This window comes from Microcaecilia unicolor, chromosome 11, assembly GCF_901765095.1.
Source record: "Microcaecilia unicolor chromosome 11, aMicUni1.1, whole genome shotgun sequence".
NCBI lineage: Eukaryota > Metazoa > Chordata > Amphibia > Gymnophiona > Siphonopidae > Microcaecilia > Microcaecilia unicolor.
This window is the reverse complement of record NC_044041.1, coordinates 11,323,713-11,337,995: the sequence shown is the minus strand read 5'-3', so window position 1 is coordinate 11,337,995 and position 14,283 is coordinate 11,323,713. Positions and strand designations below refer to the sequence as shown.

The window sequence follows — 14,283 nt, the reverse complement described above, 5'->3', positions numbered from 1 at the left end:
ACTGCTTTGGTACTTCCCAAGCGTCTTGACCGGTCTGGAGGGTTGCTGAGGAAGGTGAAATTAGGCCTTACCTGCTAATTTTCTTTCCTCTAGACCCTCCAGAACGGTCAAGAGCCCGCCCTGTCGCTTAGCAGAAGTATTTTTCAGCCGTGTCGATTATCAGAAGTATTTTGAGCCGTGTTCTGCTATGACTGTTCATTTTATATTCAGTATGGTCGGAGAACTTTCTTTGACCCTAATATTCTGCAGAGTGGGACGCCTGGGCGTTTCATCTGTTTTAAGCACACTGTTGGTGTTTCACTATTAGTTTTCCAGGTACAGGGGTTCTATTAGTTTCAGAGTTACTGTTCCAGGGATTTGTTTCTCTGCTTTGCTAAGTGTATACTGGAGATAGAGGGCTAGCACAGGTTATATGTATTCAGTTTGAAGTTAGTGTTCTCAGTCTCCCTCTGCTGGTAGGCATGCATAATCCAAGCGTCTTGACCGGTCTGGAGGGTCTAGAGGAAAGAAAATTAGCAGGTAAGGCCTAATTTCACCTTGTACAGCTAGACATATATAAAACAGCACAATAAATACAAAATAAAATACATCATATTAGCACAGTAAAATACAAAAACAATCTACTTCCACAGTACATACTCAGATTGACATTTAGAGGTAATATTGATTGATAATTACACCAACATTCAAAATCTCAATCAAAACTGTACTAGAGCAGCCCATAAATAACGTTTTAAACTACTAAACACCAATTTTTTAAAAATGACTTCACAGGCAGGAGAAAATTAATTTATTTTCAGTTCATGAGGAAGAGAGTAAAACACTAGAGTTATGAGCGTTTGTGAGACATACAAAGGGATGCAAAATAAGACCAAGAATATTATAATGCCTCTGTATTACTCCATGGTACGATCTCAGCTTTAAAATTATGTTCTATTCACCATATATCAAAAAAGATATAGCGAAATTACCGCCCCTATGATCAGCGATACCATGCAAATTTAAGCACGCTATTCTCTCTGATCATAAGGTAGAAGTGCGGGAGGATTGCTCAGGCACAATCATCCTTCATTTGTTTGACAGGTCTGGGCTGTCAAAAGGTCAAACCTGTCAAACACAGGGACTGGAGGTCCATTGGACCACCAGACCCTGAAGTACCCTCACCGTAAGCCAAGCAAAATGGGGACTGGAGGTATGGGTAGGGCTGGGCGCTGCCATTTTCGAAGTGGTGTCAATGGAGGAGTAGGAGGGAGGCCACCTCCCTCCTCCGACCAAGGTGGGGGGTGGGGAAAGGGCCACTATACCACCAGTTCCCATTTTGCTTGGTTCGTGGTGGAGGGTACTTAGGGGTCTGGTGGTCCAATGGACCGCCAGCCCCTGTGTTTGACAGGTCTGGGCTTTTGGGAGCCAAGTTAACAAAAACTAAATTGAGTAATACAGTGATTTCCCAATCTTGGTCTTGGAGGCACCCCAGCCAGTCAGGTTTTCAGGTTATTTACAATAAATATTCATGAGAGAAATTTGCATGCACTGTGCCCACTGCATGCAAATCTCTCATGTATATTCATTGTGGATATCCTGAAAACCTGACTGGCTGGGGTGCCTCCAGGACCAGGTTTGGGAACCACTGCAGTAATATACTCATATCAAGTACTTCTATCTAACACTCATGCAGCTGCATTTAGGACAACTTGCAAACATGCAGTACATAAGCACAACCAGATATCATTGCAGAAATCCAAACGCGTCAGGACCAGAGATTGAACTACTGTCTGAAATTTCGCAAAAGTTGTTATATGGCCAAGTGAAAGGTGCCTGACATACAAAGCATCTGGTTTCCTCTAGGAGCAGTTTGGCCACTTGAACCTCTGCACTGATGCTTATGCTCGATCAAGGCAGATCTAGAGTTCTTTAGTTAAATGAGCTCCTAGCCCAGGGCTGGTAGCTGGATTCAGATTTGCAGGACAGGGTTAATCCAGTTCTGGGTTACCCTGTTGCATGCAGGGATTTGTAGTTCTGATTTCCCCATTGCATTCCCTAAGGAAAGGAGGACTACAAATCCCAGCATTCACTAGTGTAAACCAGGACTGGATCAACCCTGTCCTGCAAACCTGGATCCAGTTGGCAGCCTTATCTTAGCCATATGAACGATGGGCCCTTAGTCGGATTCTTTTAGGTTTTTTTTTTTTGTTCCCAGAAAAATGCGACAATAAGGTTTCCGTAGGTAGTTTTCATCGATTGTGCCTTTCCTCAGGAATTCCTATTCTCTTTTGACAGTCTATGGGGTGGAAGTGCTCCTGAAAATCACTGGCTTGGGACCCCTGGAGTATTTCACTTCTGGATGGAACCTGTAAGTGTACAGCTGGGGAAGGCAAGAGAGAAAGACGCAGCGAATGAGTAGAAGCAGCCAGAATTAGAAATGGTGGTATGTTGTGAATGTTGAGCTGTAGTAGTTGACATGACTAGACCTACTAAAATTTGAAAAGCCACTTCCTTCTGTTGGTTTCATGGCCATCTTCAGTGCCACAAGTGGACTAATTGCATGAGGAGTACCAGAAGAATTGTCCCAGATGTGAAGTACAATAGGTGCTGTGCAGTGCTGGTCTGGATTTAGGGACGGGGTGGGGGGGGCACAGTGGTGCGATAAGAATGCAGCTGCTTTAGACCAGGTTTGCTTGAGAGTTCGGTATTAGGGTTACACTAGAGGGAGCTGGGAAAGCTGACAGTTACTGCACAAATGAAAGGTTCTAGTTGGAACTGCGTACTTTTTCTTGTACACATGCTTCTTCTGGCTCTGACCTGTCATCGTCTGGCTGTCGGGCATGCTGCACTACAGTTCACCCACAAATGTTAAGTCAGGCACTGCATCACCTTTCTTCTTTCTTCCAGCTTTGACTTCTCGGTCACTGTGTTTGCATTTCTGGGTCTGATGGCTCTGGCCTTTAACATGAAGCCCTTCTACTTTATTGTAGTCCTGAGACCACTCCAGCTTCTCAGGTGAGAGGAGAAAGACACCAGTGAGGGTGAGAAAGGAGAGAGATTAGACTCTCCTGGTAACAGATGACACTGCAAGGTTCATTTTAGGTCTTTAGATTTTAGATTCTGTTGTTCTAATTTTTCAAATCTGAGCTTAGGCAAGATTGAAACTTCATGTAGTCAAGTTATTTTCTCGCCCAGGAAGGCTCACAATCTAAGTTGTACCTGAGGCAATGGAGGGGTGAAGTAAGTTGCCCAAGGTCACAAGGAGCAACAGTGGAATTTGAACACGAGCATCCCGGTTCTCAGCCTGATGCTCTAACCACTAGGTTGCTTCTCAGTTGGTCATGGGTACCATGAATATCAATCCTCCCTGTACCAAAACTTGGGAGTTTGGTCGGATGTTTTCTTTTGATGGTTATTGGGTGAGCACTGAACTGAGAAATAGGGAAACAGAATTCACATCACACTTCCTCCTCCTCATGACCTTGAGCAAATCGTTTTCTTCCCACTGCCTCAGGCATCCATTTAGACTAAGCTCTTCTGGGTAGGGATTTCTTATACCTGAATACTTCTCAGCATTGTACAGCGCTGTACGCATCTAGTAGCACTATAGTAGTAATAGTGTTTATTGTACCACAGTTAGTAGATCCAGCAAGAATATTGAATATTAAATCATTTAGAGGAGAGAGAAAATACATGCGTATAAAAACATGCTTGCTTTTCTTCCTTGAAGGCTATTCAAGTTGAAAAAACGCTACAGGAATGTCCTGGATACTATGTTCGAATTGCTTCCCAGGATGGCTAGGTAGGAGATGTCTCCCTCATAAAGATATTTCCACTAGCTGTCTCTGCTCAAACTATTCTCCCCCTTGTCTCTTCTGTCATTTGTGCCTCTCTTAATCTTTCCTGTTTTATGGATGAGCAAGGTGCTATAAATACAAGATTATGCAGAGATGGATTGGGGTTTGCTTCCTGTGGCCAAATTTTGTTTGCTGTCTCCCTTCGCCTTCCTAGTAAGGGCAAACATAGGCTCTCACCCCGGGCTAAGTATTACAGTGCCTCAGCCCTTGTTTCACAGCCTTCACCATACTCTTGAAACTGCAGAGGTGGCAGGCAGGCTGATAATCTCCAAGACCGTTCATGACCTCATAGGGCGGCTGGGGCTGCAACATTTTACTTCCCTCAATGGGAAATGTAATTTGAGGTTGGCTGAATTTCAGTTTTGGATTCGTCGCCAAATTTGCCCGGGTTTTGGCCGAAAATGCCAGTGCACTTTCAGCTGAAACAGAACCCTCCAAACCCCCTCCCCCGGGCCTCTCTTAAGAAGCTATGGTGGTCTAGTGGTCTCTTTGGGGGCAGGAACGAAGCCCATTTGCTCCCACCTGGTGCCGCTACTCATTTGAAATGGCTGCTGAGACTTCCCGCAGCAGCCGTATGAAAACTGCTGCAGGAAGTCCCAGCAGCCAATTTGAGATGCAATGTCAAAATGGCTGTTGAGGTCGTTAGATCACTAGGGCTTCTTAAGGTAGACCTAGGGAGAACCTATGGGTGGTGAGGCAGCCTGCTTGGGTCTCTACCAGGAGGGGGGGCGGGCACAGTGGTTTTGGTTTTGTCTTTGATTTCGGACAAAAATCGAGCAGCGAATTTTGGCTGCAGATTTGGTCAGCCTCTACATGGAATGGTACTTTTTTCATGAATTGGGTAATAGAATACTGCGGCCTATGTCTTCTGTGACGTTTTGCAGCCTTGAATTTTACCAGCTTAGACAAGTGCAGACATCCAGACTTGGCTCCATGAGAAAACTATAGATGAGTGTAAATTTGCACTTATTTAAGAGATCCTGAGCACCACATCGATAGCAATTTATCAAGTAACTCAGTGGCTCCCAAACCGGGTTCTGGAGGCACCCCAGCCAGTCGAGTTTTCGAGATACCCACAATGAATATTCATGAAAGAGATTTGCATGCATTGCCTCCGCTGCATGCAAATATATCTCATGAATATTTTTTGTGGATATATTGAAAACCTGACTGGCTAGGGTGCCTCCAGGACGGGGTTTGGGAACCACTGAAGTAGCCAAAAGAGGCTTTTTCAACACAGTTGTGCATCCTGTAGCTCAGAAAACCACACCCATGCATCCAGTTTCTTATAGCCCCTCCTGTGGCTTTCCCTACACCTTTTGTGTACACTTTAAAAGGGGGCAGATAATATGAACTGTTACATATTTGTGGGTTCCTTTTGTATAATTGAATTTTTACCCACTCATTCCTGCCTTCTGCTGCTGCTCAGTCAAAACGGTTGCCAGAGGACGTGGTAACAGCGGTTAGCGTATCTGGGTTTAAAAAAGGTTTGGACAAGTTCCTGGAGGAAAAGTCCATAGTCTGCTATTGAGACAGACATGGGGAAGCAACTTTCCCTGGGATTGCTAGCAGTAATGGTGCCACCAGGTACTTGTGACCTGGCTTGGCCGTTGTTGGACTAGATGGACTATTAGTCTGAGCCAGTATGACTACGCTTATGTTGCTTCTCTCTTCCTCTAGTTTGGGCCTCACTCTTCTCATCTTCTACTACTCCTTCTCCATCATCGGCATGGAGTTCTTCTCAGGGGTTCTCTTCCCAAACTGCTGCAAGTAAGTACCACTAACTTATGATTTCTTTGCCAGCTCTAGTGCACTTCCTAATGCAGCATCTGAACCAGGGGCGTATCTGCGTGGGGCCACAGGGGCCTGGGCCCCCGCAGATTTCGCCCTGGCCCCCCTCCCCGCCGTCAACCCTCCCCCGCTGCTTACTTTTGCTGGCGCCGAGGTCCGACCCGCAATCTCCGTTTTTCGTCTACCTCCGTGGCCATGCTTCCAGGAAGTAACGCTGCAGTGCTGATTCGTTGAATCCAGTTCGGCGTCTGACGTCAGACGTCGAACTGGATTCAACGAATCAGCACTGCAGCGTTACTTCCTGGAAGCATGGCCACGGAGGAAGACGAAAAACGGAGATTGCGGGTCGGACCTCGGCGCCAGCAAAAGTAAGCAGCGGGGGAGGGTTGACGGCGGGGAGGGGGTGGAGAGAGGCGGCGGGGGGGGGGGGGGGAGGGAGGCAAAAATGTGCCCCCCCTCTCTGGCTGTGGCCCCCCCTACCGCCGGATTCCAGATACGCCCCTGATCTGAACTAGCATTAAAGAGCCCCCCCCCCCCCCCCCCTTTAAGTTTCTCTGGTGCCCAGCAGTTGTTTCCTGTTTCACTGGGCTGGGAAGGGGAGGGTTGGAGGAAGGGTTACGCCTCAAAATAAGGACTAAAGGAAATTGTTCACTGCACTATGGGGCTGATGCTCAAAGGTCTAAAGCGAACAGCACAGATCCCGTAGCAGAAGAACAGAGCAGAAACTTAGCTCCTCAATGCGCAAAGCAAATGGTAGTCAAATTATATGCACTTTATGAAACCGAAAGCAAGGGGGAGGAACGTGCCTGGCACATGTGCACAAGAGTTTCATAGTAAGTTCTGTGCCTTTAATTATATGTATTTCAAAAATTGTTTTCACTTGAAAGTCTCGTATTTAAAATACGGGAAAATTTGTGTCTGTGTGCTTGCACTTTGTTTCTCGCTTTCGGCATTTATAGGCTGAAGGGCTTCCTTCTGCTTCTTAAAAAAAAAAACTAGCAGTTTAAAGTAAGAAATTCTGAGGAGATCCTCTCTTCAAAGCTTGAATGCCATCCCTGAGCTGGCAATAATTTTCCAGTGTTAAGGGCAGAATTTGTTTGTATGCTGTTCTCTGGGCATTGGGAGGTGGCCTAGTGGTTAGCATGGTGGACTTTGGTCCTGGGGAACTGGGTTCAATTCCCACTGCAGGCACAGGCAGCTCCTTGTGACTCTGGGCAAGTCACTTAACCCTCCATTGCCCCAGATACAAATAAGTACCTGTATATAATATGTAAGCCGCATTGAACCTGCTATGAGTGGGAAAGGAAAGCGCGGGGGTACAAATGTAACAAAAATAAAATAAAAAATGTAAATACAATTTGCACCATCTTAGGTGCACACATTCTTTCTCGCAGTAGAGTCCTTTGAACATTCCGTGCACATTAATGTATGCGCTCTCTGTTGGAGTTCCTCAGGGATCTGTCCTTGGGCCCCTCCTTTTCTCAATCTACACCTCTTCCTTAGGCTCCCTGATCTCATCTCATGGTTTCCACTATCATCTTTATGCTGACGACACCCAGCTGTATCTCTCCACACAAGACATCACTGCGGAAACCCAGGCCAAAGTATCGGCCTGCTTATCCGACATTGCTGCCTGGATGTCCAGCCGCCACCTGAAACTGAACATGGCCAAGACTGAACTTATTGTTTTCCCACCCAAACCCACTTCTCCTCTCCCTTCACTCTCTATCTCAGTTGATAACACCCTCATCATCCCCGTCTCATCTGCCCGCAACCTCGACGTCATGTTCGACGACTCCCTCTCCTTCTCTGCACATATCCAGCAGATAGCCAAGACCTGTCGCTTCTTCCTCTACAACATTAGCAAAATTCGCCCCTTCCTCTCCGAGCACACCACCCGAACTCTCATCCACTCTCTCATTACCTCTCGCCTTGACTACTGCAACCTACTCCTCACTGGCCTCCCACTTAGCCACCTATCCCCCCTTCAGTGCATCCAGAACTCTGCCGCACGTCTTATCTTCCGCCTTGACCGATATACTCATATCACCCCTCTCCTCAAGTCACTTCACTGGCTTCCGATCAGATACCGCATACAGTTCAAGCTTCTCCTACTAACCTACAAATGCACTTGATCTGCAGCCCCTCCTTACCTCTCTACCCTCATCTCCCCTTACGTCCCTACCCGTAAACTCTGCTCTCAAGACAAATCCCTCCTTTCAGTACCCTTCTCCACCACCGCCAACTCTAGGCTCCGCCCTTTCTGCCTCGCCTCACCCCATGCTTGGAACAAACTCCCTGAGCCCATACGCCAGGCCCCCTCCCTACCCATCTTCAAATCATTTGCTCAAAACCCACCTCTTCAATGTCGCTTTCGGCACCTAATCACAACACCTCTACTCAGGAAATCTAGACTACCCAACTTGACATTTCGTCCTTTAGATTGTAAGCTGAGCAGGGACCGTCCTTAGTTATTAATTTGTACAGCGCTGCGTAACCCTAGTAGCGCTCTAGAAATGTTAAGTAGTAGTAGTCTGGTACTAATTGCTAATCTGCTCAGTGTGCAGCGGCGGCTAAGAAAGCAAATAGAATGTTAGGATTAATTGGGAAAGAAATGGAAAACAAAAATGAGGTCGTTATAATGCCTTTGTATTGCTCCATGGTGTGACCGCACCTTGAATATTGTGTGCAATTCTGGTCACAGCATCTCAAAAAAGATATAGTGGAATTAGAAAAGGTACAGAGAAGGGCGACGAAAATGATAAAGGGAATGGGACAACTTCCCTATGAGGAAAGTCTGAAGCGTCTAGGGCTCTTCAGCTTGGAGAAAAGACGGCTGAGGGGAGATATGATAGAGGTCTATAAAATACTGAGTGGAGTGAGTGGAACGGGTAGACGTGAAGTGCTTGTTTACTCTTTCAAAAAATACTAGGACTAGGGGGCACGCATTGAAACTATGAAGTAGTAAATTTTAAAACGAATCAGAGAAAATATTTCTTCACTCAATGTGTAATTAAACTCTGGAATTCATTGCCAGAAAATGTAAAAGCAGTTATATGCAATTACACCGGCCTTTGACAGGACGTAAGTGATTGTTCCTGAAGGTAAGTGTGTAAATAGATTTACGCCAATATTCTATAACGGCAATTATTTGTGTTATTGCTGTTATAAAATTTGCACTTAGCACATGTACTTTAGGTGACCTGCACAGAATTACTCCTTTGATGTACTTGTTAATAAAATAACATACAGTATTAACATGATGCTATCCTGGAACTCTGACGCCAAGGTCCCTTGGGTCACCATAACCTAGAATACATTCAGTGGCAATGCTTGGCAGCCTCACATGTGGAATACTGCCTATTATATAGCCAGGATGACTGAAATTACTTTGTTTGGCAGAAGGAAAAAGGTTCAGGATGTTCACTGCTGTCTCGGGGGCTGTGGGTAACGTGCATCTTTTTCTTTTCCTCTATGCTCAGTACTAGCACGGTCGCTGAATCTTATCGCTGGCGGAATGTAACCATTGGCAACACAACCATAGTGGAAGAAGGTTATTACTATCTCAACAACTTCGATAATATTTTCAACAGCTTTGGTAATTTTCAAAATCACCTTTTTTTTTTTTTTTTTTTTTTTTTACCAACAGACATATATATAATGTTGAGTCCTAGGGGAGACATGTGGACTCTGACACAATGACCAAATACTGTGTTTGTAGTCTTATAGTGTTGTGTACTATGACTTTGTGAACCACATAGATGTTTTGTCTTTTTTTAATTGACAGCATAGTACATTTTTATAACAAATAGGCTTAAGATCCCACATTGAATACAAACCTTTTCTGTGTCTTTGGAGTGAACAGAAAAGGTAGACACCGTGCATATCCAAGACCAAGGCATATTTGCAAAATACCCCTGTGTTCATCTAGGAATGATCTTGGATGTGTTGCACCTCACATCAGCCAGGGCTGGTATTGTCAGAGCTGATTTGCTCAACCATTGACTAGACCAGGGCATTTTTGATTAGGAAGTGCACTTTACCTGCGCTACCCTCTCCAGATTCATTACTTGTCCCCCTGCCCATGAACCTGTGTCCAAGTGGCATAGAACACCATTTTGTATGCAATGCTTCAGTGAGAATTTCCTGCTCAACTGGGCCATGAGAAGTTAAAGTTCTTGGTGCAGGCATAATCGCATTCCGTGTGCAGTGATCTATCCAGTGCCCTGGACTCTACCTCTTCTGCAGGATCTGAGTGATTATCCCTCAGCCTCAGCTAGGGAAATGAAGGTCATAAACTCATGAAACTGGAGGTGAGAGTTACTCAGGTCCTTTCTCTACACATATTTGCTAAAGGGCCTGAAGTACTAAAGGGTTTTTCCCATTTTTTTGAGCAGGTGAAAAAATGATCTCATGTAATACGAATGAAATGTGTGTGCGTACATCAAAAAAAATATATAAATGATAGTCAAGATCAGAAATAGTAATGAGCAGTTTCCTTTTTTTTTTTTTTCTTTCTTTTGCAGTAACATTGTTTGAGCTAACTGTGGTCAATAACTGGTATATCATTATGGTAAGCACAGTTACTCTTTATTATGCACTAGTAAAAAAGGCCCGTTTCTGACACAAATGAAACAGGCGCTAGCAAGGTTTTCCTCGGAGTGTGTATGTTTGGGAGAGTGTATGTGAGAGTGACTGTGTGAGAGTCAGAGTGAAAGTGTGTGTGTGTGAGAATGAGAGTGTGTGCAAGTGTGTATGTGAGACACAGTGTGAGAGAGAGTGTGTGTATGTGTGTGTGCGCGAGAGAGAGAGAGTGTGTGTGAGACACAGATTCTCTGTGAGAGTGAGTGTATGAGACCAAGCGAGTGTGTGAGTGACTGTGTGGCACATAGAGAGTGAATGTGATACAGTGTGAGACAGAGTGTGTGAGAGTGAGAGTCAGAAAGACATTGTATATGAGAGAGAGTGTGAGCCTTGCCCTCCCAATCCATGCCCATCTGTCCCCTGCCCCCTCCATTCATCCTTTTCCAGCAATTCCCCTCTCTCCCTGAGCCCTGCCCTCCCAATCCATGCCCATCCATGCTCCTCTGTCACCTGCCCCCTCCATTCATCCCTATCCAGCAATTCCCCTCTCTCCCTGAGCCCTGCCCTGCAATCCATATCCATCCATGCCCATCTGTCCCCTCCATTCATCCCTTTCCAGCAATTCCCCTCTCTCCCTGAGCCCTGCCCTCCCAATCCATGCCCATCCATGCTCCTCTGTCCCCTGCCCCCTCCATTCATCCTTTCCAGCAATTCCCCTCTCTCCCTTCCATGACCCCCCTCGCATCCATGCTCCTCTCTCTCCCATGTCCCAGCCTGGCCCGCCCTCTTCTCCCCCCCCCCCCCCACCCCTTGCATCCATGCTGTCCGTTTCTCCCCTGCCCTCCCGCTCCCATTGTTCAACTTTACTGCCCACCCTCTTCTCTCCCCACAACATCCCTGTTTTTTTTTTTTTTTCTTTTTAAATTTACCTCGGTGGCGGTTCTGGCAGCGCAGCGTCAGGGAAGGAGGCGGCGCTCCTGACGTCTAGCCTTCCCTTCGCTGTGTTCCGCCTTCTTCTGACGTCATCCTTGACGTCAGAAGAAGGCGGAACACAGCGAAGGGAAGGCTAGAGACGTCGGGAGCGCCACCTCCTTCCCTGACGCTGCGCTTTGTTTTTTTTTCCGCCTCGACGTCATGACGTTTGACGCGAGGGCGGGGCAGAGACGGCTGGCTGGCTTCACACCATGAATTTACGAACCCTACAGGGAGTGTTTGAGTGACTTCAGAACGTTGTCTTCAGAACGTTCACGGTGCGTTTTATTATATTAGATTAATAAAAGCACCACAGGCTAAGTAGTATTTAGTTCCAAGAGGAGTGCCTGAGATTTCTCTAGCGCATAGTAATCTGAGCACCTCCAGATAGTGCATTTTGCAGTGAAGATTAAAATTTTAAACACCACTCAAGTTAATGTCACCCAGAATGTGTGTGTGCCGTTTACGTCCAGCCTGGAAGATGTGAATATCTGGAGTATACAGCTTAAATCTGAACTGAAAAGATGGGGGAGGGAGGGTGGCAAGAGTGTGTGTGTGTTTCTGTTAACTGTATGTACTTGAACTAAAAGAAAAAAAAAAAAAAAAGGTTTTTGTGTGTTAAACGTTAAGTGCCTTGCAATACACTCCGGTCCCTCTTGTTCTTGATTTCAGGAAGGTGTGACGTCACAGACCTCCCACTGGGCTCGGCTCTATTTTATGATATTCTACATTGTCACTATGGTGAGTGCTGGTCTTGGTGAAGGACATAAACCCATTCACTACATAACCAAGGAAGCGGCAGCACTGCTTTAACTTGGGTTTCCCAAAGGAAAAACAGACTTATGATTAGGGATCAGTAATAGAAACATAGTAACATAGTAGATGATGGCAGAAAAAGACCTGCACGGTCCATCCAGTCTGCCCACGATAAACTCATATGTGTATACCTTACCTTGATTTGTACCTGTCTTTTCAGGGCACAGACCGTATAAGTCTGCCCAGCAGTATTTCCCGCCTCCCAACCACCAGTCCCGCCTCCCATCACCGGCTCCGGCACAGACCCCGTATAAGTCTGCCCTCCCCTATCCTAGCCTCTCAACCACCAACCCCTCTTCCCCCCGCCACCCAATTTCAGCTAAGCTTCTGTGGATCCATTCCTTCTGCACAGGATTCCTTTATGCCTGTCCCACGCATGTTTGAATTCCGTTACCGTTTTCATCTCCACCACCTCCCGCGGGAGGGCATTCCAAGCGTTCACCACCCTCTCCGTGAAGAAATACTTCCTGACATCTTCCTGAGTCTGCCCCCCTTCAATCTCATTTCGTGTCCTCTCGTTCTGCCGCCTTCCCATCTCCGGAAAAGGTTCGTTTGCGGATTAATACCTTTCAAATATTTGAACGTCTGTATCATATCACCCCTGTTCCTCCTTTCCTCCAGAGTATACATGTTCAGGTCAGCAAGTCTCTCTTCATACGTCTTGGAACGCAACTCCCATACCATCCTCGTAGCTTTTCTTTGCACCGCTTCCATTTTTTAACATCCTTCGCAAGGTACGGCCTCCAAAACTGAACACAATACTCCAGGTGGGGCCTCACCAACGTCTTATACAGGGGCATTAAAACCTCCTTTCTTCTGCTGGTCACACCTCTCTCTATACAGCCTAGCAACCTTCTCGCTACGGCCACCGCCTTGTCGCACTGTTTCATCGCCTTCAGGTCCTCAGATACTATCACCCCAAGATCCCTCTCCCCGTCCGTGTCTATCAGGCTCTCCCCACCTAACACATATGCCTCCCTTGGATTTCTACTCCCTAAGTGCATCACTTTGCATTTCTTCGCATTGAATTTTAATTGCCAAATGTTAGACCATTCTTCCAGCTTCTTCAGATCTTTTTTCATGTTTTCCACTCCCTCCGGGGTGTCCACTCTGTTGCAAATCTTGGTGTCATAGAAACATGATGGCAGATAAAGGCCATATGACCCATCCAGTCTGCCCATCCTCTGTGACCCCTAATTCTTCACTAGAATTCAGCACTAGGTGGCCTCACCCTATGCTTGGAATAAAATCCCTGAGCCCATACGCCAAGCCCCCTCCCTGCCCATCTTCAAATCCTTGCTCAAAGCCCACCTCTTCAGTGTCGCTTTTGGCACCTAACCATTGTACCTCTATCCAGGAAATCTAGACTGCCCCCAATTTGATTGACTGCACTTTTTGTCCTTTAGATTGTAAGCTCCTTTGAGCAGGGACTGTCCTTCTTTGTTAAATTGTACAGCGCTGCGTAACCCTGGTAGCGCTTTAGAAATGTTAAATAGTAGTAGTAGTTTGCTAGTGTTGTGTACTTTGTGGCATCTTTCTACACATTATGAGCAGACTATGACTACATTTAAAATTTGGTAGAAAGTTGACTGGGTTCCTGGCTAGAGGGATTGTGATGTTATAAAGTCTTGCTGGTCAAACAGTGCAAGCACTGGACGGCAGTTTGTGCTGACTGGGCGGTTGGATGACTAATGTTCAACACCAGCCAGGACCTGCATGTATTCCATGCTGACTTGTTCTTTTTGGTCCCTGACAGAGGGGAAAAAATATATACAGAGAGGTTGATCTGTCTCTCCTGTAAAGAACAGGTAATTCTCCTAGTTTCCTTTTAAGGAGAAAGTCAGACCACCTGTTCCGCATTGTGTGTGTACACTTTCCTACACATCAAGGCAGTTATTTATTAGATCCCATTTTTGTAAATGAGGAGTTGAGAGGGATAGAAGGAATTAAGAAAAGGATGCAAAATAAAACAAAAAATAACATTTTGCCTCTGTATCACTCTTCTGCGACCTCACCTTGACTATCGGTGTTCAATTCTGGTCGCCATATCTCAAAAAAGATGTAGCGGAATTAGAAAAAGGTTCAAAGAAGAGCAACCAATTTTGATAGAGGGGATGGAACTGCTCCCATTTGAGGAAAGGCTAAAGAGGGTTAGGACTCTTCAGCTTGGAAAAGAGACTGATGAGGAGAGATACGATTGAGGTCTACAAAATCCTGAGTGGTGTAGAACGAGTAGAAGGAAATTGATTTTTTTTTTTTTTTTTACTCATTCCAAAAGTAC

At 45.9% G+C, this 14,283-nt stretch overlaps 1 protein-coding gene across 4 annotated transcripts in view; it reads left to right on the top strand.

Annotated features, from left to right (window-relative positions):
• TPCN1 (two pore segment channel 1) overlaps positions 1–14,283 on the top strand; it is a 127,021-nt gene that overhangs the window by 103,334 nt on the left and 9,404 nt on the right. For 3 of the 4 annotated variants that reach the window (XM_030218682.1, XM_030218683.1, XM_030218684.1), the window contains exons 17-23: positions 2,278–2,350; positions 2,890–2,997; positions 3,713–3,784; positions 5,520–5,609; positions 9,113–9,228; positions 10,157–10,203; positions 11,859–11,927. In XM_030218682.1, the coding sequence (XP_030074542.1) occupies positions 2,278–2,350; positions 2,890–2,997; positions 3,713–3,784; positions 5,520–5,609; positions 9,113–9,228; positions 10,157–10,203; positions 11,859–11,927 (575 nt within the window). The remainder of the gene's footprint in view (positions 1–2,277; positions 2,351–2,889; positions 2,998–3,712; positions 3,785–5,519; positions 5,610–9,112; positions 9,229–10,156; positions 10,204–11,858; positions 11,928–14,283) is intronic. The other variant, XM_030218685.1, reaches the window with a different exon arrangement.